Source organism: Alligator mississippiensis, chromosome 4 (genome assembly GCF_030867095.1).
Source record: "Alligator mississippiensis isolate rAllMis1 chromosome 4, rAllMis1, whole genome shotgun sequence".
Classification (NCBI taxonomy): domain Eukaryota; kingdom Metazoa; phylum Chordata; order Crocodylia; family Alligatoridae; genus Alligator; species Alligator mississippiensis.
The window spans coordinates 25,303,583-25,329,829 of record NC_081827.1 but is presented as its reverse complement, the minus strand read 5'-3'; the positions used below and the strand labels follow the sequence as shown (position 1 = coordinate 25,329,829).

General features: G+C 45.5%; 1 protein-coding gene across 1 annotated transcript in view; it reads left to right on the top strand.

Moving 5' to 3' along the window:
• ORC5 (origin recognition complex subunit 5) overlaps nucleotides 1-26,247 on the top strand; it is a 156,846-nt gene that overhangs the window by 33,039 nt on the left and 97,560 nt on the right. Inside the window, exons 8-12 of the mRNA XM_006263721.4 lie at nucleotides 5,799-5,847; nucleotides 7,804-7,894; nucleotides 13,165-13,217; nucleotides 17,515-17,627; nucleotides 23,522-23,569. Coding sequence (XP_006263783.2) covers nucleotides 5,799-5,847; nucleotides 7,804-7,894; nucleotides 13,165-13,217; nucleotides 17,515-17,627; nucleotides 23,522-23,569 — 354 coding nt within the window. The remainder of the gene's footprint in view (nucleotides 1-5,798; nucleotides 5,848-7,803; nucleotides 7,895-13,164; nucleotides 13,218-17,514; nucleotides 17,628-23,521; nucleotides 23,570-26,247) is intronic.

The following is a 26,247-nucleotide window of genomic DNA, read 5'->3' as shown; positions in this document are numbered from 1 at the left end:
CAATATCGGATTGGCACCGATATAAAGAAAATTGGCTGCATCAGAAATTGGCCCAGTGCGGTGATTAATTTGGCCGATAAATGCCTGTGTGCGCGCTCAGCAACAGCACAGCATACAGGCAGTGAGGAGCACTGTCCGGCCATGTGGAGAGCTGCGTGCAGCTGGCAAATCCGTTGTGGGGGGAGGGAAGAGGCATGGGAGGGCACATCAATGCCCCCTGTGGTGAGGGAGGGAGGGAGTGGGGCAGGGGCAGAGGATGCCCAGCCAGGATGAAGTAGGGTATGGAACAAGGCTGCAGCTCATCTGGCGGGGGCGGCTCCTGCCATTACTTGAATCCCGGGAGGGCATGGGGAGGGGGGGCCCTGTGCCCTGGATCCGCACAGGGCGGGGGGGTGGGCTGCAGCTGTGGGCTGCAGCTGGCTCTGCTCGGCGGGATCTGGGCTTGGGGTGGGCGGCAGCAGTGCTGGGAGAAGGGGCTATGGGGGGGGCGGGGGGGGCTGTGGCAAAATTTGGGGTAGCTGCAACCCCCCCTGTAACTCCTTTCCCAGTGCTGCTGCTGCCCACCCCGAACCCAGCCCCCACCAAGAATAACTCAGAACAGCCTCAGCTCCAGCCTGCAGCTGGAGTATTTTTCAAAAACTATATTTTTTCTAATATTTAACCCTTATTATTACAAAGAAAAATAATCCGGGTTGACATTAAGAATTGGATTCATGTCTAAGCAGCACTTTATTTGTAATGAGTCATATCATGTTTAAGCAGATTATTTTTAACGTACACTCTCTTGCCTTGTTTTATGAGCAGTAGTGTACACTAACAGTGAATAGTACACTTGTAAACACTACAGATGTTTGCAAATAGCCATTTCATTAGTCTGCCAAAAAATGACCACAATTCAAAATGAAATGTCTAATATTGCAAAAAATGAAACTGGCCAAAAAGATGCTAATGTGCAAATTATAGGAATGGAGCTGTCTTGCTTACCCCTCTGCTTGTTTCTCTTGATCTTTTTATGTTCGGCAGTCTGCATGGCAGGTTTTCTTTGCTCCCTCACTTTGGAGGAAGCCCATACATGCATCCATATATTATTTTAAAGAGCTCACTTGGAATTCTCTGCCTTTCAATTAAACACACTTAAGGATTTAGACTTTTATCCCTTAAAAATCTACCTGGGATTTTTTTATTATTTTACTTAAATCCTATGCCTAGATAGACTGTAGACAGATTTCAGAATTGGGTGAAGGAGTGTTTGTGTCTGAGTTGGCCCCTATCTCTCTATACTGCAGAAAGATGGAGACCAGAGGAAAGGTAGGTGTCTGTCATGAAGGCTAGGGACAGGCATTCAAAAAGCCAGGGTCTGAATTGATTCAATTTTTGCAAGTTAGTCTAACCTGTCTAGATTGAACCAATTTGCAAGTCAGTAGAGATTCATTGTTAACTCTGGAAATGCAGGCACACGTCTGCAGTGGCTCAGGCCAGAAGCCAGGGGGCGCTAGAGCAGCCTTCAGCTGGAGGGAGGCTGTGCGGGTGGGGGGGTGGCCAGCCTTGGCAGTAGCCTGGAATGTACTGGCCAGGGAGGGGGTTTAATTCCTCCCTCCCTGTCCCACTGGCACAGACCCAAGCCAGGGTCTGCCTGGCACTCCCCGCTCACTGCTGCAGTGGTGGGGGTGGGAGTGCAGCCAAACACCAGCTGGCATGGGCCCCTGAGGCAGAGGGGGCAGGAAGGGGCTTTATTCCTCCCTTGACCCCTTCTGTCCCCAGGGGACTGTAGGAGGATCTGCTAGCCCCAACTGCTGATAGCTCCCTGTGTGGGGTGAACAGTGGGATAAGCCCCTCCTATCTCCTATGCCAGAGGGAGGGGGGAATAATCCTCTTCCCTGCCCCTTCGCCCAAGGGGCCCTGCTGGCCAGCCTCTGGCTGTGCTCCTGCCCCTGTTGCTGGAGCAGTGAGAGGGCAGGGTCCTTGATGGGGGCAGTGCCCCCTGTCATGGTGTCCGGAGAGCACGAGACTCTTCTCAGCACAGGGACCATGCTTTGGGTGGGGGCAGGAGAGGGGGGTCAGAGCAGTTGCAGATTGCATGGGGCAACCAGTGGCACTAGGGCTCGGAGGGGTGGCCATAGCCCCACAAGCCTCCTTAGCACCCCTGCCACTCTCCCTATGCAGTCCATGGCAGCTCTCCCTGCCCTGCAGTGCACTCCTCCTGCTGGGAAGAGGCTTGTGCTGTGGGACACCATGACAGGAGCTGCTCCCACCTCACTGCTCCAGGTGCAGGGGTGTGAACAAAGGCCGGCCAGCATGGCCCTGTAGGCGAGGGGGCAGGGAGTGGGGTTATTCCCCCCTCCCTCCGGTGCATGGTGGAGGGGGCAGGAGGGTCCTTATGCTGCCACTTGCCCCGCATGGAGCAATCGTGGTGGTGGTTATAGCTGGCAGATCCTGGCTGCAGTTCCCCAGGGACAGAGGGGGGAATAACCCCCCTCCTTCTCCCTCTGCCTTGAGGGGCCATGCCAGCTGCTATCTGGCTGTGCCCTCGCCCCTGCTGCTGTGGCAGCGAGTGGGGAGTGCCAGGAGACCCTGGCTTGGGTCTGTGCTGGTGGGACAGGGAGGAGGGAATTAAAGCAGTTCAGTCCAGGCTACTGCCAGGACTGGCCATGCCCCCACTGCTGGAGCTGCCAGCAGAGAAATGCCTGACAGGTCCGTGCTGGTGGAACAGGAGAGGGAGTGGGGAATAAACCTCTTCCCTTCTCCCTTCCGGGGCCAGCATTTAGCCAGGCCCCTGCCCCTGCCCGTCCCTGCTCCAGCAGGGAGCAGAAGGGCAGAGCCAGTCCTGCTCTGCTGGAGCACAGCACAGCCCCACCCAGGGCAGCAGAGCATGCTGGGGGACTGATTTAAGTTAAAGTAGGAAGGGGTCTGGGACAGAAGTTGCATAAACTGGTTTGAGCTCAGTCAGTTAAGTCTGATACTACATTCAGCCAGGTTTATCTCAAACTGGTTTTGGCCATTTTGAAACTGATTTTTGTGTGCCACTGAACTTATGTTCTGTTACAGATTTAAACCAGTTTCTGATCACTTAAACAGGTTTATGTGTAACGTCGATCCCCAGCCAAAATGCCCTCCCGGGGTGTGTTCAGGGTGGGAGCTGCCCCCTGGACACGCTGCTCATGGCTCCATCCCACGCCCTGCCCCACCCCAGCTGAGCACTGCCTGCCTCAGCCCCACTGCCTCCCTCACCATGGGGACCTTGATCTGCCCTCCCCACATGCCCCTTCCCTCTCCCCACCCCTTCTCCCACACCAGACTTACCAGCCCCCTCCTGGTCTCCAAGCTGCCTGGCTGCATCTTGGAATCGGATCAGTATCGGCCGATATGGCTCCTTAAAAATCATCCATCAGCATTGGGCCAAAAAATCTCTATCAGTGCACCCCTAATAATTTCTTCATAGTGGCACAGAGCTTTCTAAAGTTACAGCACATTGGTGAAAGGCATGAATTCTAGTATCTAAGTATTAGTAATACCCAAGCTTCTGAGATTTATCCAGATTGAGAAAACTGCATATATATTAGGTACATGGGTACACGTGCCTACTTAAAGAACAGCCAAAAAAAATCTTGGGCAAAAGAAGTACGAAAGTGGATTTCTGAAAATTGTGATTTTTATTATTCTCTGCTTGTGTGTGTAAATCTGTATGAGCCATTATTGATCATATTAAACTGCTTCAGAAATGGCAAGTGTTAACTAAAAAATATGGAAGAAATAATCTAGTTTTTGGTCAAACAGATGTGGTTGTTGTATTGATAAAAGAAAAAAACTTTCAGTACAGCATAGTGACTAGATTGTGACTCCTTCCTAGTTCTTATGAATGTCATCTCAGTGCCTGTGTATCTGGATGTTACGCTAGATTACTTTTAGAGGTGCACTGATACATCGGTCTAATATCGGACCAGTACCGATATAAAGAAAACTGGCTGTACTGGATATCAGCTCGATGGGGCCAATAATTTGGCCGATAAATGCCCATGCGAGGATCACAGCCGGCAGCGTGGCGAGCTGCCTCCGGCTGGTAAGTCTGGTGTGGTGGAAGGGGCGGGTAGAGGAAAGGGGTATGGGCGGGAGAGATCAATGACTTCCATGGTGAGGAAGGAGTTGGGGACAGAGGCAGATGCTGCCCAGGCAAGGCAGGGGAAGGAAGGCTGGAGTCGCGTCTCGTTGCAGGGGGCAGCTCCCTCTGCTGCTTGTACCCCGGGAGGGCACAGGGGTGGGGAGGTGCCCCCTGGATCTGCGTAGGGTAGGGCGGGGAGGGCTGCAGCTGGGGCTGCATGGGGCTCTTCTTGGCAGGGGTGGGCTCAGAGCGGGCGCTGGCGGCGCTGGGACAATTCTGCATCCACCCCAAATAATGCACTCAATGCCCTGCCTGTACCTGTGGACTGGGAAGAGCCGGGGCTTTGCTGGGCAGCTGGCGGTGGCAGCGCTGGGAATGGAGCGGTGGCAATGAAATTTGGCGTGGATGCAGCATCCTCCCAGCACTGGTGGCGCCTGCTCCAAGCCCAGCCCCCGCCGAGAAGAGCCCTGTGTAGCCCGCTCCACCCCCCCCCGATCTGGGGGGTACACGGCCTCCCCGTGCCCTCCTGGGATCCAAGCAGTGGCGGGAGCTGCTTCCCCCCCCAGGCAGCGCCTGCCTCTGCCCCTACCCCCTCCCTCACTGCAGGGGACATTGATCTGCCCTCCCACACACCTCTTCCCTCCCCCTTCCACCTCACCAGACTTAGCAGCTGGAGGCAGCTGTAATGGAAATCGGATTGGTATCAGCTAGTATGCCTTCTTAAATATCGGCTATCAGTATCAGCCCCCAAAATCTCTATTGGTGCACCCCTATTACTTTGGTTTGTTTCTGTGTTCAAGGAAGCTATGTCATGTTTCTCAGTGCAATGTCAGTGGCTGCATACACATATTTGCATCATCTAGGACACCTTTCCCAGGTTTGTTTTCCTGAGAAGAAAATGGAGCCTGCAGTGCTAGCACGGTGCTGCAGGGCTCCCTAAGCATACAGCCCAGAGAGCTTTGCTGGGGGCGGTGTTTTTGTTTTTTAAGTGAACATAGGTAGGGGTCCACTGGGTCAGGGAAGGTGGGGGTGGGGGCTGTGCCATACCCAGAAGAGTCCTCCGGGCTTTCCCCTCCCCTTTGCTGTGTTGGAGCCCAGCTAAGGCTGGGCAGGGAGTATTATGCTTGTATGCTTCCCTGCACCTGAGTCCTGCTGTGTGATTAAGACAGGGAACAAGTGAGGTGAACATGCCCCCTAAGTGCTTCAATGCTGGGCTTTTCCACCCTGAAGCACTTGGGGGTGGGGGGAGGGGAGGTGTTCTGCTCCCTGCTTGGCTAAGACTGAGGCATGCTCTCCCTCCCCCTGTGGGAGGGGGGAAAGAAGCAAAGCACACTGGGACTGTGGAGGTGGGTTCTGTGTCTGCTGCCTGCACAAAAGTTCTGTCTTCCAAGAGATATTTTCCAGGTAGCCACTTCACTTGGGTTGTTCCTGAGTTATTTTTTCCCCTGAGTGGCCACTTTTACTCTGGGAGAAAAATTATGAACTTCTGAACACTCGTGGTTTCTCCTGAGAGAACAGGGACTGTCCCTGGAGAAGCTGCAAGCCCAGCGATACCTCCAAAGAATCAAAACACCGTAGTTAGCTGAAGCGTATTTGTATTCATTTTTCAACACTTAATGTTAGTTGCAATGACAAACTGAGTATTCCTAATATATCCTTTTAAATACTTCATCATTTTTCCTGTTTTTTCCCCTTCCTGTAGGCTGCACTAAACTTTTCTAAGTACTGTGAACCAGTGGTCAAGGGAGAAGGTAAGTATTTCGCTTTAGTATTAGTGGTCAGTGATAAAGCAGTGGAGCTCAGCTTATGGCTTTTGGGGAGCATGTACTTTTGAACCAATTTCCATTCATTCTCCTAGTCACAGCAGCATCACTTTTGGTGTCTTATGCACACCAAGTGACATTTGGAAGCAAAAGCAGACAGACTAGCTTTTCATCAGTGTTTTGTGAAGATGAATAGGAACTGCTGCCAAGCATGCCCTTCCCTTGTAAAACCAGCTCTCTTTATACAGTTTTACTCCCCTTCTTTTCACCCTCTCTCACAATAATGAAGGAGGAGAAATAAGCCTTCTCTCTCAAGGCTAGGAGGAGGGAGGGAGAACAAAGATTCTGTTAATAGCCAGAGAATATCACAAAATAACCACGTTGCAACATCTTTGCATTGTAATCTAAGGTTTATGCTAATAGAGGCTGATGCTGCATCATGGTAATATAAGTATTTAAGCATTGGGATTGTCACGGCGGGGTCCTCGCGGAGGGCCGTGATCTCCTTGAGGCCCTCTCACTGCACTACTTTGGCCCGAGGGCACCCTCCATTCTCGCCCGCCACGTCTTTGCTCTTAAGGAAAATGTAATAGGGAGGCTGCCATGTGTTTCCTCGGGCACATAAGCCCCTGGACCCCTCGTGGGTCTCCCCGTACAATGGGTACTACTCAAGCACCCCAGCCTTATGGGCTGTGCGTGGCTCCTACCAGCCCCTAATACCACGCCCCAAGCCTCGCAGATGTAATAGACGTTGTTAGGTCTGTACGCCCGCTTCCTGGGCCTCCTCTATAGTGTAGCCCACTCTGGGCTTTCTCTCGCACCCAGCCTCTCACTGGGACTCTCGTCCACTCTGGGACTTCCCTAGCGGGCCTCGGCCCTTCCCTGGCCAACCGCACGGATACCCTCTCTGACCCCAGCTCAGCGCGCTGCTACTCCCTGTCTTCTCAGGGGCAACCGCAGTGCCCTGCCTCGGTCTGAGGGGTGTTGCCGCACTAGCCTGTGGCCAGGCTCGCTATGCCCGTCTCGGGCTCCTCGATATGGCCCCTCTAGGGCTCCTCAGTAATAGCCCCTCTCTAGGGCTCCTCAGAATGGCGCTCCCCCTCTTTGGGGCTCGCCGTGCCCCCACGGGGCTTCTCAATAACATGGTGTGGCGCTCCCCCTCTTTGGGGCTCGCCGTGCCCCCCCTGGGCTTCTCGATGAAATTGCCCCTCGCTCTGGGGCTGGGGTCTATGTACCCCGCATGCGATCCGGGGTCTGTGTCCCCCGTCTGCAACCTACTGGTTGCGCCCGCGACCCACTGGCCGCGCTCCTCGCCGCCAGCTGCTCACGCCCTGGCGTGCGAGCTGCGCCTTCCCTGGCGCTATGCAGATAATGCGCCCTCTTGGCGCTAGGGCACCCCACACTCTCTGGGGTCCCTATAGTTGAGGCCTCCTCCAACCCCTACAGCCTCACCCAAGCCTCCGGGTGTAATAACAAAGCCAAACAAACTCAAGCCTCCTGGCTGTAACACAAACCTAAAGCCCCCTGGCTAAACCCTAGTGCCCATCCTCTCAGGGCTATCATGAGCTGTACTTGCAAGTCATGCTCCTTTCCACGTCCTCACTCCCAGAGCTCCTGCCTCCCAGGCTGCTGGCAGAGAACTGCCAGCCTGGCTTCAGCCCTGGGCTTTACAAAGGCCTGGCCCTGCCCCCTTCTGGCCAGCTGCTCCTGATTAGTTGCCCTGGCAACTTGCAGCTGTGCTCATTAGGCACTGCCAGGGCTCTCTCCCTGGCAGTTTCTCCTCTCCAGGAGCAGAGCACCAAGGTGCCCTGCGACAGGGATATTGCACCGATTATTTTGTACTTCTGACAATGTTTAGCCATTCAAGGTTGAATTCCTCTGTTCTGTAGGTTAAACACTTGCTTAGAGTTCACATTAATTGAGTTTATTTTTTGCTTGGTGCAGCAAACGAACGTGATACACGTAGACTCTGGAAAAATATTGAATCTCATTTAAAGAAAGCAATGCAGACTGTTTATCTCCGGGAAGTATCAAGGTAATTGTCCCATCTTTATTTTTAGCAAGCTGCCTCTGAAGAGACTTGCTTAAAATGTCAAATATGTATCGTGGGAAGTGCTTCTTTCTGCTAGACAAAATCTCCGTTCACTTTAACATATGGGGTTTTTTAAGCCATAAAACACTACAACTGTTGTGTGCGTAAAGGAAACTATTGAGCTAATAATAGATTAATTACTCTGAGGCATGTAAAATTATTAACTAGTCAAAGCAGCAGTAGCAAATGTGGGAGCAGTCTTCCACCAGTGCTCATGCAGAGATGAGCATTCATCATTCCAGAAAGTTCAGCAAAAATAGCTTAGTTTCAGACTTTGTTGAATGGACATTGCAAAGGAGAGGGCCTTTCATGGCGAGATTCTAATAGCAGTTCCTCCTTGATGTAACTAAGATCACACAAGGATTTGGGGTTTTTACTGTGCGAGTTAGTTGTGATTTGCACTCTTCCATCATGCACTATATTCATTTTTGGATGCTTGATTGATCATTTGTATTGACTTCTTTGTTCATATATTTTAATTTAAAGAAAATGAACATGTCTTTTCAATATATTTATATGTATTCCTCTTAAGCTTGCAAGTCCATCATAACATATACAAGCATAACTGAAAATGCTTTTGTAGGATCTCTCTGTTTCAGGGGTGCTCAACCTTCAGCTTGTGGGCCAGTGCTGCTTACAGAGCCATCGCTTCAGGCCCATGGGCCTCCCCATGGTTCCAGACAATTGTCAGCATGGGATCAGTAGGCATTAATACAGCCACCCTCCCCCCTGTCAAATCCCCAAGCCTCGCACACCTGGTGGGATCCAAGCCACGCCCCCTTCCTCTTGCAGGGCTGGGTTGGGGCCAGGCCACGCCCCCTTCTCTTGCAGAACTGAGTTGGGGCCAAGTTACACCCCTTTTTCCCGTTGGGGCAGAGCCATGTCCCTTTTTCCCCTGACCTGGAACAGGGCCACTCCCACTCTTCCTGCCTGTGGGGCCATGACACACCCCCTTTCCCTTGTGCGGGGGTCATGGGCCTAGGTCAATACCCCCTTTTCATCCACGGGGCTAGATCAAAGTCCCTTCCCCCTACAGGGCCAGGCCCCCCTACAGGGCCAAGTCACTCCCCCATCCTGTGGGGCCAGTTGAGGCCCCCTTCCTTCTTTGTGGGTGGTGGACTCAGGCCAGGCTGCCTCCCGCCCCCCTCCATGTGGCCAGATGCTGCTGGACTGGAATCACCACCTGGCCTATGGTTAGACTGGGCACTGCCCATTTGACCAGTGGAAGAAAAAGGTTGAGCACCTCAGCTCTTGTTATTAATGTGTTCAAACCTCAAAATTGTTTAAGGCTATTTAGGAACAAGCGAATAAGGTCTCTAATGCCAGTTTACTGCAACAAGGTTTATAAATCATATCCACTGTAACTGTTCCTCTGGTTCCTTTTTATCTTCACTTTTTGTGGCCATGGAGCAAAATCCTCTTTCATGCACAGGATTAAGATTTTTGTCATGGCTTTATAAAGTTTAGTTATTCATAGTTAAAATGATTTTGATTAAGTTTTGTTTGTGAGATATACTAGTGACTTCATCCTTGCAAGAGCAGGTGCCAAGGAAAAAAAAATCAAGAAGTAACCAACAAAGATGCAAGCTGAAGACTGCCACACTTTTTGGGTATAGACAGATGTTGCAATAGTATGGGCATTGAATGATACTAGCATAAGTTGTTATGATGTCACTGTTGTAGCTGCATGCTCCTCCAGCAATATAAGTGTGGCAATACAAGTATGGCAGAACCACTGCAACCCTTTTTCATGCTAACAGCTGATGCCTGCTCCTGAGCAGCAACTTCCCCTTTCTTTTCAAAGCATTAAAAATTAAACATCTGCCCATGGCTTATGATTTGGTGGAGGATAGCCATTCAAAGGTTGTGTGGCCTATAGTACTTCGTGAGCAGGAAACTATAGCCTTGCTCATAGAGCTGGCTTTGCCAGTAGGTAGGTTCAAAGTGGAATTCCCCACTTGGAGTTGGATTTGGGAACAGGCTATAGTAATGGTTTACTGGTATTTTTAAGGATGGAAATAATGAAGAAAAGGGAAGAATTGATTAACCTGATATAAGAATGTATAAATGGGAGTACTGGTAAATGAACTTGGATAAAATGTCAGGCAAAAGACTACCTGTATGGAGATTTTGAGCGGAAGGGATGGAAGCCCTTTTTACTTTAGTAACTAAAATGAGTTAGCCGGCATACTAGAAAACATACAGTAGAATCCATTTCTGCATTTGTAAAATTGACTGTGCCTAATTTGCTTAAACTCTGATTTCTGTGATTCCACCCTTATTCAAAAGCAGTGTAAGAATTATATTGGACAAATGTATAAAATGTATATGTTCTGATAGTATTCCTTTTCCCATCTTCTTAATATTTCTCTGTCTTGAGAAAGCTGCAGTGACTTCTCTTTTATACTTCATTTGGTCCATCTAATACTCTGGCCTCTCCATGGCCTGAGACCTTGTAGTCGGAGAGGCTTGCGTGTGTAATAATAATTATCAGGTTTATGTCGCCTAGAGTCTTACAGTCCTGGCAAGGTCACCTGTGGTGAACAGCCCTGACAGGAGGTTCCAGATAAACCACAGCCCAACCCCTAATCTTCAGTGGTGGATCAGATAGAAGATGATCTCAGGAGCCGTAAGGACGGAAGAAGGGTGCAGCATGATGAGGTCTTCTGTCATCTAAGGTTCTCCCTTGCCATTGGGTCCAGACCTCTACTCATCAAATTCTTGTGGTCGCTGTTTCCACAGATCAGCTTCCTCAGATTAAACAAACTCACATGCAAGTTTCTGCAACAGGAATTAACATGCTGTCCTGTATCAACCTCCAAAAGCCCTGTGGTGATGGACTAGTGGTGATGGAGGTAGGACTAGTGAATGCAGCAGTTTTCAGCAACAAATCTGCATGATGGCAGTGGCAGCCTAAAGATAGTCTTGCGCCTTGACATGGGTGCAATTTGGCAGTTGCTACTGTGACTAAGCAGTCCTATTCATGATACCCTCTGCTTGCCCCACATGGGGAAGGGGCTAGAAAAGGTACCCTAAACCTAGGCTTTCTTATCTGCTCCTGCATGGATAACCACATCCAGTGGTATCACTCTCTGCATTCACAAACATCATAAGAAGATAATGATTTTCACAACATAGAATGTTCACCCTTTATGAATAACCAAGACAACAAACTACCAGAAAGGAGACCTGCCGTTGTTTCTAGGGAACTAGCGAGATACAATATTGACATTGCAGCTCTGAGTAAGACAAATTGACTGGATGAGGGTCAGCTGAGGGAAGTGGGTAGAGGTTACAACTTCTGGAAGGGGAACCAGGCCCAAGATCATGGTAGAGGCTTTGCTGCAGACATAGGAAACTCTGCAGACACGTTGAAGGCATACCTCAAGTAAACAAATACAGACATCAAGAGCTGAGAGGAGCTGGCTGCCAACTGACTCCAGTTGTACCACAAGCTCAACCAAGCAGCAGTCCGTTTCGAGGTAAAGGGTCTTGCCCTTGAAGTGAAAGAGAAAGTGAAGGAAGGAAAAGGAAAGCGATCCCAATCCACAGCCTACTCTCCCCTGCAGGAAGACCTGCAACTTCTGCAGATGGAGCTGTGGCTCAAGGATTTGGACTCTTGGGTCACCTCAAGTCCCATCAGTGAGCTGTGGTAGAGACCATCCTCTAATTGAAGGATAGCTGCTACCAGTAACTGTTACTCCGGCAGCCAAAGCTAGGCATGGAATATAGAACTTTGCTAAATGTCTTGCAAGAATATTTTCTCCTTTTTAAAGGGGAAATGATTTTGTTACATATGAAGAAGGCAGCCTGGAAAATGGGGCACTTTTTGTTTGCTACAAAAATTATTTATACCAGTTGTTGATTTTTGTGATCTGCTAGTCAGGATCTTTCTAACTTCTTAAAACTTGCAGTTTTCCATTCTAATTATGCTGATACCATAATATTGATACAAACAAATAACCACATGGCAATTACTTCAGACACTTAAGCTACTATTTCAAGTTTACCATTTTAATTTATTATAAGATTTGAAATTTGTGGGTTTTAGCTTTAGGCTTTTCTTTCTGTATATCTGTAAATTAATTGTCAGGAAAATTCAAACAAATATGATATTTTCTTAGGTGACAGTATTGTAATTACTGTGAATCTTCCTTTTTATCATTGCAAGTTAATTATAAAAACAGAACCTGGTTTACTATTCAGTTTACTATGTAAAACAAGATGATCCAGGAGTACTTCTTTGCTAGTAAAACACATTGAATAAGCACTTTGCTGCCTTGTAATGTAGCTAATTAACTATTAATTTTATCTGACTAATATCTCAGCTGTTATTAAACCTCTGTTATAATATTTTATGGATCAAAAGTTATGAACCCTATTATGAGGTTATGGAATCTCTATCATTGGAGATTTTTAAGTACAAAGATTTAGGATAGTTTAGATAGGCATGAACAGAAGGTTCAACTAAATGACCTCCTGAGATGATTTCCAGTCCTGTTTTTCTGACTTTGGGTAAACAGTCTATTAGATATTGCATTGTAATTGAGTGAACTTTCATAAAGTTCTTAAAAATCAACTCTGTTAAAGCTACTAGGGTTTTTTCATTCAAAATTTATCGACAGGTGGAAACAATACATTGCATATATTGGTCATTATTGCTTGTTAAGTTGCAGAGTTTTGAAGAGGGAGATGTTTTAGTATAATCTTAGAGCTAGACAAAGGGGAAACTGCAGTTTGCTTATTGATATTTGCATTTCCACTAGCAGAATATTTAAACTTGATGCACTCTAAAATTATTCATTCAGAAATGAGCAGCATTTTGTTTTTTATATATGCTTCCTAATTTAGTGATGTATTTATAGCACTGTTCTTGCTATTTTGTCACCTGTGTAGGATAAATCCAATCACTGAGCTACTGAAAGCATCAATATTGTAGATGTTCAAATCTGTATTGCTTTTGGGATGCAAAGGGGTGTGGATACTTATTTGCTGGTCGGAGTTAGATGATGCAATTCTCTTTATAGAGAAAATTACATGTAAGATGACCAGTCTGAAGTCAACATTATGCAGAAGCACATAACTTACAAGTATTTGCTTTATTTTTCTCAAAGAATAATTAATTTTAATAATTGAGACTCAGTAAATGCATAGTTTTCACTAAAAATGTGATTTGGGGTCTGAAAAGTACTTTTATGTTGTCTGTCTGGCAGCTCACAGTGGGAGAGACTACAACAGGATGATGGAGAACCTGGACAAGTAAAAGGTACCAACTAGATGTAGTCACTCTCTGTAATAAGTATATGGTAAAATATGCTGTCTAGAACAAACTGGTTGCTGGTACTCTATGAACACTTTAATGGCGTGATTTGACTAAGGCTCAGGTTGTATTTTCTTCATTGGTGTAAGATTTTCCTGGATCTTGAGATAAGAAGACCAAGCTCCACTGAACCACTTCTCCTGTGTGCTGGTGGGTAGGGAACAGACTGATCTCTAGCTGATACTTGATGCCAACCAGCTGAACTGACAGTGCATGCCTCAACAAAACAGAGTCCCAGTTTGTGGATAAGAGAGGCATCTGAATCACAGAAGTCACAGTTTGATTCCTATATCTAGAACTTCTGGAGCCTTGCAGCTTTGTGTTACTGGCTCTTACTGAAAACTTTAAGGCCAATCTTAATTTACTGGTTACCCTGCAGTTATACTTTAGACAGGGTAGCTTAATTATTTTGGGCACTGGACTCAATGGTCTGGGAAGCCCCTTTGAGTCCTTATGTTCTTTGAAATGGCGCTCTGTCATTTAGCAGTGGCTGCTGCTCATTTTAAAATTTTGGAACCATCTTTTCCCCTAGTCACCATCACAGTAAGAATTTTCTTTAAATAATAAGATAAATATATCTATTGAAGTTGTCCATTATGATAGTCTGCATGTGATTGAAGTGCATGCCATACCTTCGTTTTTTAAAACAAATATCTGTCCAAGGGAATTACAATCAGGATTATTACAGAACCTAGAATTTCTTGCAGCTGACTAGTACATTTACTCCTCATAACCTAAGCTTGTGGCAGGCATTACATTTATTATTTTATTATGTAATGAACATGTTAATTTCACAATAAAATGTTACATGCTAAATTTTCAAGCAGTTTATCACATGATAAAAACAGCAAACCCGGCACAAAAACGATAAACCATCCTCAAAGGTGTTACTCTTTAAATGTTGAACATGTGGCTTGTTTGTATCCTGCTTTAATTTGAATGTATGGTAATGTTATCTACACAGTGATAGGACATGACCAGGTCCTTTAGCATCCCAGGGTGTGCTGATTGGCAGAACCAAGTGGATGAGGATACTAGATTTCATAGATTCTTAGGGTCGGAAGGGACCTCACTAGATCATCAAGTCTGCCACCCTGCCCTAGACTAGAAAGAGTGCTGGGGTCAGATGACCCCAGCTAGGTGCTTATCCAGTCTCCTCTTAAAGACCTTCAGGGTAGGGGAGAGCACCACCTCCCTTGGAAGCCCATTCCAGATTGTGGTAACCCTTACCATAAAGAAGTTCTCCCTGACATCCAACCTAAATCTGCTGTCTGTCAGTTTGCGGCCATTGTTTCTAGTTACCCCAAGGGGTGCCCTGGTAAACAGAGTATCTCCTATTCCTTGCTGCACCCTCCCCCCCCCCCCCATGCATTTGTAGGTGGCCTTAAGATCACCTCTCAGCCTTCTCTTGAGGCTGAAGAGATCCAGGTCGCTCAATCTTTCCTTGTAGGGCCTTACCTGCAGACCCCTAACCATACGAGTAGCCCTGCTCTGAACCGTCTCAAGGTTATCCATATCCTTGAAGCACGGTGCCCAAAACTGGGCGCAGTACTCCAGCTCCAGCATTACGAATGCTGCATAGAGGGGAAGTATCACCTTAGACCTGTTCCTGATGCACCTGCTAATACATGATAGACTACGGTTAGCTTTACTGAGCGCTCCGTCACATTGATGATTCATGTTCATCTTGGAGTCTACTATGACTCTAAGATCCCTTTCTGCCACCGTGCTACTTAGAAGGTCATCTCTCAATCTTTATGTGTGTTGGTGTTTCTTTCTCCCCAGGTGCAGCACTTTGCACTAACCATTGTTAAACTGCATCCTATTCTGTTCTGCCCACTTTTCCAACCTGTCCAAATTGCCTGAATCTGTTCCCTGTGCACCCATGTGCTTACTTTGCCCTATAATTTGATGTCATCCACAAATTTGGACAGAGTGCTCTCCACACCCTCATCCAAGTCACTGATGAAGATACTGAATGGCACTGACCCAAGGACTGAACCTTGGGGGACCCCACTTCCCACATCTTTCCAGGTCGATACTGACCCATCTGCCACCACTCTCTAGGTGCATCCCATAAGTCAATTCTCCACCCACTTGTCTGTAATCATCTACATCACATCCACTTAGTTTATTTATAAGAATGGGATGAGACACTCTATCGAAGGCCTTTTTAAAATCCAAGTAAATGACATCTATCTCGACTCCTGAATTTGTAACCTGGTTGTAAAAAGAAACAAGACTGGTCAAGCAGGATCTACCTGCTATGAATCCATGCTGGTTGCCCTTCAGCATTATTTTTCCTGCTGGACTCCTACAAATGTGTTCCTTAATAATTTTTCAAAGGTTTTCCTTTTGAAAAAGACAGGTCATGCTGTGGGGGGCTGCATACCCCCCCTCCCTTGACTTGCACAGGTGACCTCAGGTGACCACGGTTCTGTGCCTGGGATGGGGGTAGCATCATTCTCATTCACCCCCTGGATTCCAGGGCTCTGCTGACAAGCTGGTGAGCTCAGAGAGCTCACTGTACATGCACTGTGCAGCCAGTGGGGGATGGTGGGCAACTGCACCACCTTCACCACTCCTGGAAAGTGGGTTTGCAGCTGTTCTAGCTGGCAAGCGCCAGCAATGCAAGTTCACATTCCACTTTTATGCCTCCAGACAGTGACCATGCCTTTTGAAAATCAAGCCACGCATTTCATGTAATGCTTCCAGTGCAAAACAAAATTTCTTGTTACCCATCACACAATGAAAATAATGTCTGCTAGGGGCCTAATAAAAGAGAGGTTTTTTCCAAAACATGTGTTTCAAGATCTTTTAAACTTGTACGGTAGGGAAAGTGGTTTTGTTGGTAAATAGCATGTATGATGCTAGCATTATGCTTACAAAGTAATTAATTGTAATAAACTGTACTGTGGATATAATTAAGCAAACAGTTCAGTGCATAATGCTAATCTCAGCAGGTTGGAAAGATGGAGTAGAAACACAGGCATTTCCAGATTAAACTAAATCATGTACAAGCAGGAATTTCTTTTATCTCGGATTGCATTTTGTAATTAAAATTCAGTACAAATAAAACAGCTACTTGGCTGTAAGTGAAAGCTGAAAATGTGTGGCTCTTTCATGACTACCTAGAAGGAAATTGTCAATTACAATTTGATGATTCTCTTTATTATAGTGAGGGCTCTGAGTTTTATTTTAATTTTTTTAATGTTTATTTTTTTGATATTTACTATTTTATCAGGATTTGAGCATTGCCAGGCATGCTTAGTGCTGTACAGATCCCAGAAGATGTACATATCATAGGGCAAAGAACAACCTAAGTGGAAACACAAAACAGAAATCACAAAATAGACCCTTTGGGAAACTCCTCAGACAGCTCTGCTCAGACGGCTGAGAAAGTAGGGTATCTTAATGGTGCTAATCACATGCATTTTAAATAAAGAAGCACTGGAATGGCTGGGAAAAATCTGAAAGAAAAACCAGGAAAGTGAATGGATGGGGGGGGAACCCTAGGCTTGAATACTCTGATGCATATATGTGAAGGTTAAATATTAAAGTTGAATGTGTAGCAGATGAGAGAAAATTAATCATGCTGAAAGAGCTTTGCAAACCCTTACCTTCAGTTATAAATTAAATATAAGAATGACGGCCAGATGCAGAGCTGCAACTAAGAAACACTCATCATGTCATGGGGACTTGCTTTGTGTTTACAGGTGCTCTTTGGCTCTCCGGTTTAGAATAGCTCATTGTTGAGCTGGTCCCTGACCAAATGTAGAACAGTGTAAAGGTCAAATCTCAGTTGCAAAGGTGTCAGCATTGCAAATATATTTAACAGCAGTTTTACCTTATTTGTCCTTGCCAGTTTACCATACTACTTTGGTTTAGAAAAGATAAAGTTTTAAAATGCGAGGTTTGATTTAAACCAGTTCAGCAAATAAAGATCCCAGCACAGTGGAATCTAGATCACTGATGAACTCTCCCTTCTCATGGGAACAGTTAACCAACAAACTCAGAGGGCTGGTCTTAATGAACGAGCACCTCTTCAAAGTGCGCCCCCACCAGTAGGATTTTTGTAAATATTCAAACTCTGCTGTTCTAAGGGATTGGAGTGTGCAGAGAAGAGGAACGTGACCAGGTAAATATGCCTGAGAACAAGAATGAAGCAGAGTGGTTTAAGTTAAGGCTCATCAGGTTTAGAATGGTTCTTCATTGACTCTTATCCTGTTTGTTTTGTTTGTAGGACTTTCTGCACATACGCATGTAGAACTTCCTTATTACTCCAAATTCCTACTTATAGCTGCTTACCTTGCTTCCTACAACCCTTCTCGGTCAGATAAAAGATTCTTCCTTAAGGTAACTCCTATATTTTTTTATTTACTGCTTTATATTGGACTCAAGCCTATTTTGTCACCCAGTTCAGAGTTCTTTTGAATGTATGTTTCCAAATCTGTTTTGTATGTAATAGTTGATTTGATCCAAAGTGTGTTTCTGGTTCACAAGCCATGATAATTCACAATTAGTCATATTAACATTTAATGGGAATTTAAGACATGCATAATCATTATATAGTACCACTGTTGCACAAAGGAAGAGAGGAAGGGATTGAAATCATGATCCAGTGATTGGGCGTTTATGCCTTTCATATATTTTATTCGTTTAAAGAATTTTTTTAGAGCTCTGTAAACATATAATCACAGGAGCCAAAGAAGGGAAAATTGGGGACATTCAGAGCTAGCCATATAACTAGATATGAGCTACCTAATTCTTTAAGGGAGGAGTGTTAAACTCGTCTAGCACCACAGGCCAGATGATTGGCATGGGGCTGATCTGCAGGTGAGATCAGACTTGCAAACTGGCCCCACATACCAGATACAGCTCATGCCCTGGAACAGCTGGAGTGGGCACTACATGCAGTGCAGCTTTGCTCTGGCCATTCCAGAGCTGTGCTTGTATATATGGCTGCTTCACCATTCCAGGATGTGTGCTTGAGAGGGTCCTGCATGTGGCTTGGTCCCAGAGCCCCAGAGTAACTGCTGAGTGCTGTATCTGGTGGCTGCTCCACCACTCCCAGATGTGAGCTGGAGGGGCATCTAGTGCAGGGGCGGGCAATTATTTCGGGCGGAGGGTTGCTTGATGAGTTTTGGCAAGCTGTCAAGGGCCGCATGGGTAGCCCCACTCCTTTGTTGCCATCTTGGGACTGGAAGTCCTGCCCCCTGACCTTTGCCACTGGAAGTCCCCATCTGGAGCAGCACATGGCTGAAGCCGGCGTCCCACATGCTGCTGGGGACAGGAGGAGCCCGCCCGGGTCTGCACCAGCCAGCAAAAGTGGGGGTGGAGCCATGTACCGCTTGGGACTGACCAGCACAGGTAGGGGGGAAATGCAGCTGAGCCCCTGCTGCTCCATCTGGGCTCATCCTGTCCCGAGTGGCACACGGCTCCACCGCCACCTCTCCCTCCTGGTGCTGACTGGGCCAGTGCTGGCCCAGCCCGGCGCTGCATGGCCCGAGCGGCATGGCGCAGCACAGGGAAAGCCTGCCCAGGAGCCGCTTTCCTGGGCTTACCTGCAGGGCAGGGCCCTTTCCAGTCCCGTGCAGCAAAGCAGAAGGTGGCCCAGACAGTTTCCCCTCACTGGTGCCAGCCCCCCCGCCCCTCTCAAGCTGCAAACGTGGCCTGAGCCGGGGTGGGGTGAGGTCAGCTGGGTCAGGCTGAGGTCCAGGTTCGTTGCCTTGCAACCAGAACCCAAGGAAACAGCCTGAGGTGCTGCAGCCGGCAGCTGGTGCCACCAGAGGCTTTTAGAGAAGCAACCACCATTACATGGGTTCTGAAGGGGCTCCACGGGGTGGAGGAAAGTGCTTGGTAGGCCAGATCTGGCCCGCGGGCCATATTTTGCCTGCCCCGACTCTGAGACCTGCAGGCAGCACTGGGGGTTGGTTGATAGGGCTGCAAGGGCTAGATCCAGTCCACAGACTCTCTTTGACACCCCTGCTTTAAGGCTATTTCTTTTCCTGTTTTAAAAGAAAACCTGTAAATAATTGTCTATAATTGGAGCCCTTAGTAGTAACATACTGGTTATGTAACTGAACTTGAGTAAGGCACTCATTTTTCTGGTGTTTATATGTCCCCATGACAAATGCTGAAGGAGTTCCATACTGGTCACTCTCCTTTTACAGTTTTTTTGGAAGAAAAGAGAATTATTTGCAATTACTTACAGTTACCGACATAGCCGACTTCACTTTTGCAGCTGGCCAAGAGATATTCCATTGAAAAAAATTGTTGTGTGAAAAAAATAATGATTTTAGCGCTATAATTGCCAGTTTTTCTCCTGGTTAACTTCAGATCCTGAGGAGATGGGAAAGCCAACAAGAAATATGAAAAAAATAATTTTATTTATTTATATATGCAAAAAAAGCCATTTCTTTCACCTCCCAGCCCCTTCGTACTCATGTGTTTGTTCCCTTCATTGAATCATCTCTGACAATTTACACCAATCCTGCAGTTTCTGTACTTACTTACACCGCTGCACCTTAGTGCAGTAAAATACAGAGCAGGACCTAAATTTATAAGGTCTTTTGGAAGGGATCATGTATTAAACTTGACGGCTTTTTAAAATCAATTGGGTTAAATATTTTGCCAAGACTTACTAAAGCGTGAAAAAATTCCAATTCCTGTCACAAGTATCACCGGAGAATAATTAGCACTTAATCAGGTGCTAAGGCAAAATTCACAAATTAGCTGCGTCTCAAAATCCAACTAGACCAGCAGTTCTGGAAGAGCATTCAGTTTTTGTCTTTCTGAGTCATGGAAGTTATAAAAATAAAATACACTTTTACTGGAATTGTAATGATATTCAGGGTGGATTTTAAATTTAAAATTTTCTGTTGGAGTTATTAGCCAAGCTTGCATAAACATTAAAATAGGTGTGAACAAAGCATAAGAACATAACATAAAGAATGCCATTTCCTGGGTCAGACTATAGGTCCGTTTAGCCTACTGTCCTGTCTCTCAGTGGCGCAGGGTGGATGCTGAGGGGTAGGGTGAACAGCACATATCTAAAATTCTCCATATCCTGTTCCATGTAGCTTCTAGCATTAAAAAATGTAGGTAGTTCTGATTCAGAGGCTGCACCCCTGTCTCCACCATATTCACTATCTACTGATGGACGTTTCCTCCAACAATTCTGAGCTAGGTTAGGCTAACAGCCTTTACAAGCTTTTGTGGCAATGAATTCTACAACTTAATTACACACTGTGTGTAAAAGGAACAACAAAATGCCATAGTCATTCAAATCCAAATGAGGTAGCCCCAACTCCAGGTCAGAGCCTCAGCCCCTGCTCCCACCACTGCTTGCCCTCTGTTGTAGCACCAGCTCCAGCCTGGGGCCTGGAGCACTTGGTTGCTCGAGCCTGCACCTGGCCATGTTACAGCAGCAGCAGTGGCAACAGCTCCAGCTCTGACTCCAGTCCAGGGCTAGGGCCAGAGCTGGCACCGCTGCAGCCACTACTGTGTTGCTTGGAGGGCGCTGGAGTGACAGTGTGCACCGTGTCTGGGGCCAGAAATGGAGAAGGAGGGGAGGGGAAAAGGTTCTGGGGGGCTGCACAGGCTTGGGAGGGGTCAAGTTGGGGGTGGGCAGACAGCATGGGGTGGACAAATAGCAGGTGTCAGGCTACTAGACTCCCCCACCACTTGCCTTCTTGCCACTGCTCGCTCCATTGCACTGGTGGAGGGGACAAATTGAAGATGGCCGTTCGATAATTAGATTCCATACACGAAAAATTATAACAATTTTATATGTTTTTCATGTATAGAACCTAATTATTGGGGCGTTGTCTTATACTCAGAATCATCTTGGATTCAGGTAAATGTGGCATTTTATGTCCCCAATTCAGGACTTGTGAGGAGAGTTAGTAAATAATAAATCCCTGTTTACTTTCTCTGCACTATTTAATATTTTATAAACCTCTATAATGTTTTCCCTGAAGAGTTTCTTTTCTAATCTGAAAAGTCCTAGCCTATTTAATCTCTTCTTATACGGAAACTCCTCCAGTCCCTTGATCATCCTTGTTGTTCTTCTTTGTATCTTCTCTAGTTCTTCTGAAACCTTTTTGAGATATGGGACCAAAATTACACACAGTATTCAAGGTGTGGACAGACCATAGAGTTATAAAGGGGCATAATGATAATTTTTGCTTGTTTATGATTTCCTTCTTAATAATTCCTAACATATTATTTCCTTTTTTGACTTCTACTGAATACTGACATGATGTTTTTAGCAAACAGTCTACAGCGATAAAAGGAGAGTTGTTCAGCCACTAACCTAAAGATGGCGGTGGTTCCATTAGTAAAATAGTTACCCCTATTGAGAAACAATAGGTAATGTGGGAGGCAGAATGCTGACAAACTGTTAAAACACCAAAATAATAAATCTGTGATGTCAAGAAGCAAATAAAAAACTCAAGTGGAGTATACCAGATTAAGTGAAAAACAAATCATTTCTCAAAGGTCCTTTATAAGAAAAGAAATTATCAGAAGTGACAATTATTTCATAATCTGCAAATGATTTTCTGTAAGAAGAGCGTATGCTTGGTTTTTTCTATACTTATGCTAAGAAGGGTGCCTACCCGTCAAATAATATATGAGTACATCACAGAAAAGACTTGAGCATCACAGGTGCAGCATGTAACCCACCACTATCAAGTCAGGTAGCTTAGAAGCTCACCTTCTTGATTCTCCTTCAAGCCCTTGTTTTCAAATATAAAACTTACTTTGTCCATATATGACCTACCACATAAGCCATTGTCTGAATATAAAGTTGTATTGTCAAGTTACTTAAAAAAGACTCTTAAAACATTATAACACTCTATTTAGTAATCAATCAAAAACAGCTATAAAAACTCTAAAATGGACAGGTATTCAGGTCCAAAAATCCCAAATATAAGCTTCTACATATATACTTTATCAGGAAAAGAGGATTACCCTTTCAATGATTTTTCATTCACTGTGCAGAGTAATAAGCCATCCCTTATGAAGAAAAACTCTTTTGGTGCTGTGTTCTGAAAAATAACACACGATCATATAAGTAAAGACTGATTGATATCTCAGTTTCTTTTGAGATGCAAACCTTAAATTTTTTCCACCTCTAGCTTGTGGGATTGTTTAGATTTTCTCCGTTCTCTCCTTAATAATTGTTCTGATCTCTTGTTCAGTGGGTTCTCCTCCTTCTCTTAATCCACTTTGAGAAGAAATTCCAAAGGACTCTGACTGTCCATGCTCTTCCTTTCCACTGTTAGTCTATACAGTTTTCTTACCTGTTCAGCTCCATTTTTTTACTTATTTCTCTACTTCTCACTTGTCCTTCAAATTCTGCATCTTGATCTTCCTTTGACACAGTATTGCTTAATTTCACAGGTGTGCTGCTGTCAAAACCAATCAAAACTGAGTGAACTTTAGAAGTAAAAGACCTGCAAGCGGGATGCATATAAATTCCAGTGGCAGCCATTTTCCTTACTAAAGTTTGGAAGGAGGAAGAGGGCTAAAAATGAAGCACACTTCTGTCCTTTCCTTGAGTTGAGCTGGAATGGAGAGTGAAGGACACATGGGAGGCTTATTTAAATATCCATGGGAGACTCGCTGCATTTTCGGATTACTCTTTAATTCTTTTCTGATTTAAATGTGTGTATTTCCCCTGATAAATCAGTTTAGAAAAATAGTAACCCTACAGGTTACCTGCAGGGTGAATGTTGTCACTCACTCTTCAGACAGTGTGGATTTGATGAACCAAGTCACATCATGATTACATTGCAGTGTTATAGTAAGCAGTACAGGCAACCCCTCTTAGTGCTCTTAATTGGTTCCTGAAAAACCGAGCGTTAAGCGAAACAAGCATTAAGCAAAACCAAAAGTATTTGATGACCCAAGATGGCGACTGCAATTGTTTTTAATGACCCAAGATGATGACCGCAAGCGTTATAATGAAACTCGCTGAGCACTAAGTGAAAGTGGGTATCAATTTCAAATGAGCGTTATAGCAAAATAGCACCAAGTGAAACAGCGTTAATCGGGGTTTGCACATATTACTACTAAGAGCAAATGGAATTGGGGCATGAAGAGTAGGCAAACTTATTGTAATTGCACATGATGCAAAATTTTATGTTACGTAGTTTTTTTTTCTCATTCTATTATAGTTCTGCAATGTTACTGTAGCTTCTTGCTATGTCATATTTGCTCAAAATTTGCTTTTTCATTTACAGCATCATGGGAAAATGAAGAGGACAACATTTCTGAAAAAACATGAAAAGGTATTTATTCAGCTTTCAATTCCTATGTCAGTTTCTTTTGTGATATTGTCTGTATACCACATTTTTACACATACAGCATGCACTGTGAGGTATCATAGTGGTTTGACTTACTAAGAACTAACAATATGACCCTTTGGGTTTAGGAAGTCAGAAGTCCCTAGTTTCATCACCCTTAAAAAAAAATTCTACTTTTTTCTACATACAAAAGCAAGAAGCCAAAATCCTCAAATCTGGGGCCTAAATTTGTTACTCAAATCCATATTTGGTTATATAAACAAGCCAGCCCTTCGTATATAAGCTAATTTTTCAGAAGGGCCAGCTATTATCCATAAAAACAGCAAGTGCTAACTAGTTCTGAGAACCAGGCCACTTTAATTTTGATACCTAATATAGATTTAGGACTCTAAGTTTAGACACCCAGGTTTTAAATTTTGTCATCTTTTCTGTTGTGTGCATGGACAATTTACGTGTCTTAATAATATGTATAATAATTCCATAAGGGCAAAGAATTAGTAGAATCATGACTAAACCCTTTCTTTATATATAAAGTTGCAGTTCCAGTGATTTCAGTGGAGCTGAACTGGTTTAAAATAGCAGAAAATGTGATCCTCGGCTGAATAGTAAACACATGTATAAATCGATATAAAAGGTACATATATAGGATATATAATGCACATAATTTCACTTCAGTCTATCTGGAACAATGAAAATGTTAAGATGCGTGTACAAACATCAGTACAGTGTTATAAATGCTTAACTCTCAGAAGCAAGTTTCTTATAGTTGCAGACCACCTGTATGTCTTGCCTCTGGCTTATAGACTCCAGGTGACTTTAGAAGAGTCTAATTATTTTCAGAACTGTTACCTACCCTGAGATGTACCCACATATCAATTTTGACCACAAGTCCTGTTAGAAAGAAAGGAGAACAGGAATGAATAAATACTGTATCATAGCCCAAAGCTTTCTTTGTTTCCTCCAGCTGTTAAAGGAAGCTTTTTCTTTCTTCTATAAGCAGTAAGGTCTCTGATTTGGCTAGTAAGATGGAAGGAGGCAGAAACACAGAAGTGGAAAACCAAAGAGATTTATCAGTGGGACACAGATCTCTTGGTCACTGTTTTGGACAAGATAGTGGCTAGGGGCTCTACTCACCACTGAACTGATGGTTTATTTGAAATGGGTTGAGGCTTCACTCCAGTCCATAGTACTTGCATTTAAAAAAAACAGTGATTATCATTTTTCATTGCTGCCCACCTATGATGAATGGCTTTCATATAAATTGAGGACTCTCTTTCTGCTGTATGTACAGACATTCAAAAAGCCCAAGCCTGAGTCAGTTCAGTCTTTTCAGGTTAATCTAAACTGTATAGATTGAACCAAGAAGCAAGTGAATAGACATTCACTTTTGATTCCGGAAATGCAGCCACATGCCTGTGTGGCTCAGGCCAGAAGCTGGGGTACACTACAGCAAGCCCTCTCTTCCCTTTGGCAGTGGCAGGAAGGCTAGAGGAAAGCTGGGAGAGAACTCCTCCAGGTTTTTCCCTCCTCCCTGCTCAAGCTGAGGGGGAGAGGCTTGGCCAGGCTCCAGCACACCACTGAGTACGATTGCGGAGGGGTTTAAACCCCAACCCTGGCCTGCACAGTCCCCAGCTGTGGTGTGCCTGGAGGGGGAGGGAGGAAGCAGCTTCTATTAGGCTTTTCCCCACTTGCCCCTTGAGTGGCCGGGGCAGGGGTGTGGCCAGATGCTGGCCAGGGGCGGCACCCTGAGGCGAAGAGGGATGAGGAAGAGGGTTTTAAACCCTCTTCCCTCCCCTCTCCCGCTGGCACAGACCCCAGGGGGGGGGTCTCCCTGGCAGGGGTGTGGCAGCCCCTGCCAGGCTTTTCCCTGCTCAAGTGTGGAAAGGACTGGGGTCCCATGCCGGTGGGAGAGGGGAGGGAGGGCAGATTAATTCTCCCTCCCCGCCTTTACCTCAGGGGGCCAGTCCAGGGTCTGGCCCCACCCCCTGCTCCCAAGGAGGGAAAAGCCTGGCAGGGGCTGTAGTCTGGAGCAGGGTTTCCCGCCCCTATCCCTTCCTCAGCCAGCTGGAGCAATGATAGTACTCTGGATGGGGAGCGGAGGGCTGGGGCCAACCTGCTCCACTGGAGCAGACAGCCCAGCCCAGCCCAGCCCAGCCCAGCCCAGGGCTGCAAAGCATCCTTTGATGCTGGAGGACTGTGGGTTAACTTAAACTAGGAAGGGGTGTGGGACAGAAGTTCCTTAACTGGTTTGACCTAAATCAGTTAAGTTTGATATTGCATTCAGTCAGGTTTATCTTAAAATAGTTTCGGCCATTTTGAAAATGGTTTATGTGCACTGAACTCCTGTTCTGTTACAAATTTAAACTGGTTTCTGATCACTTAAGCTGGTTTATGTGTAACTTCTGTCCCTAGCCTATGTAGTTAATTTGCACTTGTTATGATCATGAAATACATATTGTTAAAAATGAAGGGGAATTTTATCTTTAGTTATAATGAACCCATTAAGTCAGCTTTTCCATTATTTTAGGTACCTGTTACAATGTTAAGATTTTAAAAGTTTTGGATAGGATCTTGGTATAGGCCAGTATTTAGTCCCGCATGAACCTTCACTTTGCTGGTTTAAGCAGTTGCTTCTAAGGTTTTGCATCATCTAATTTGGAGAA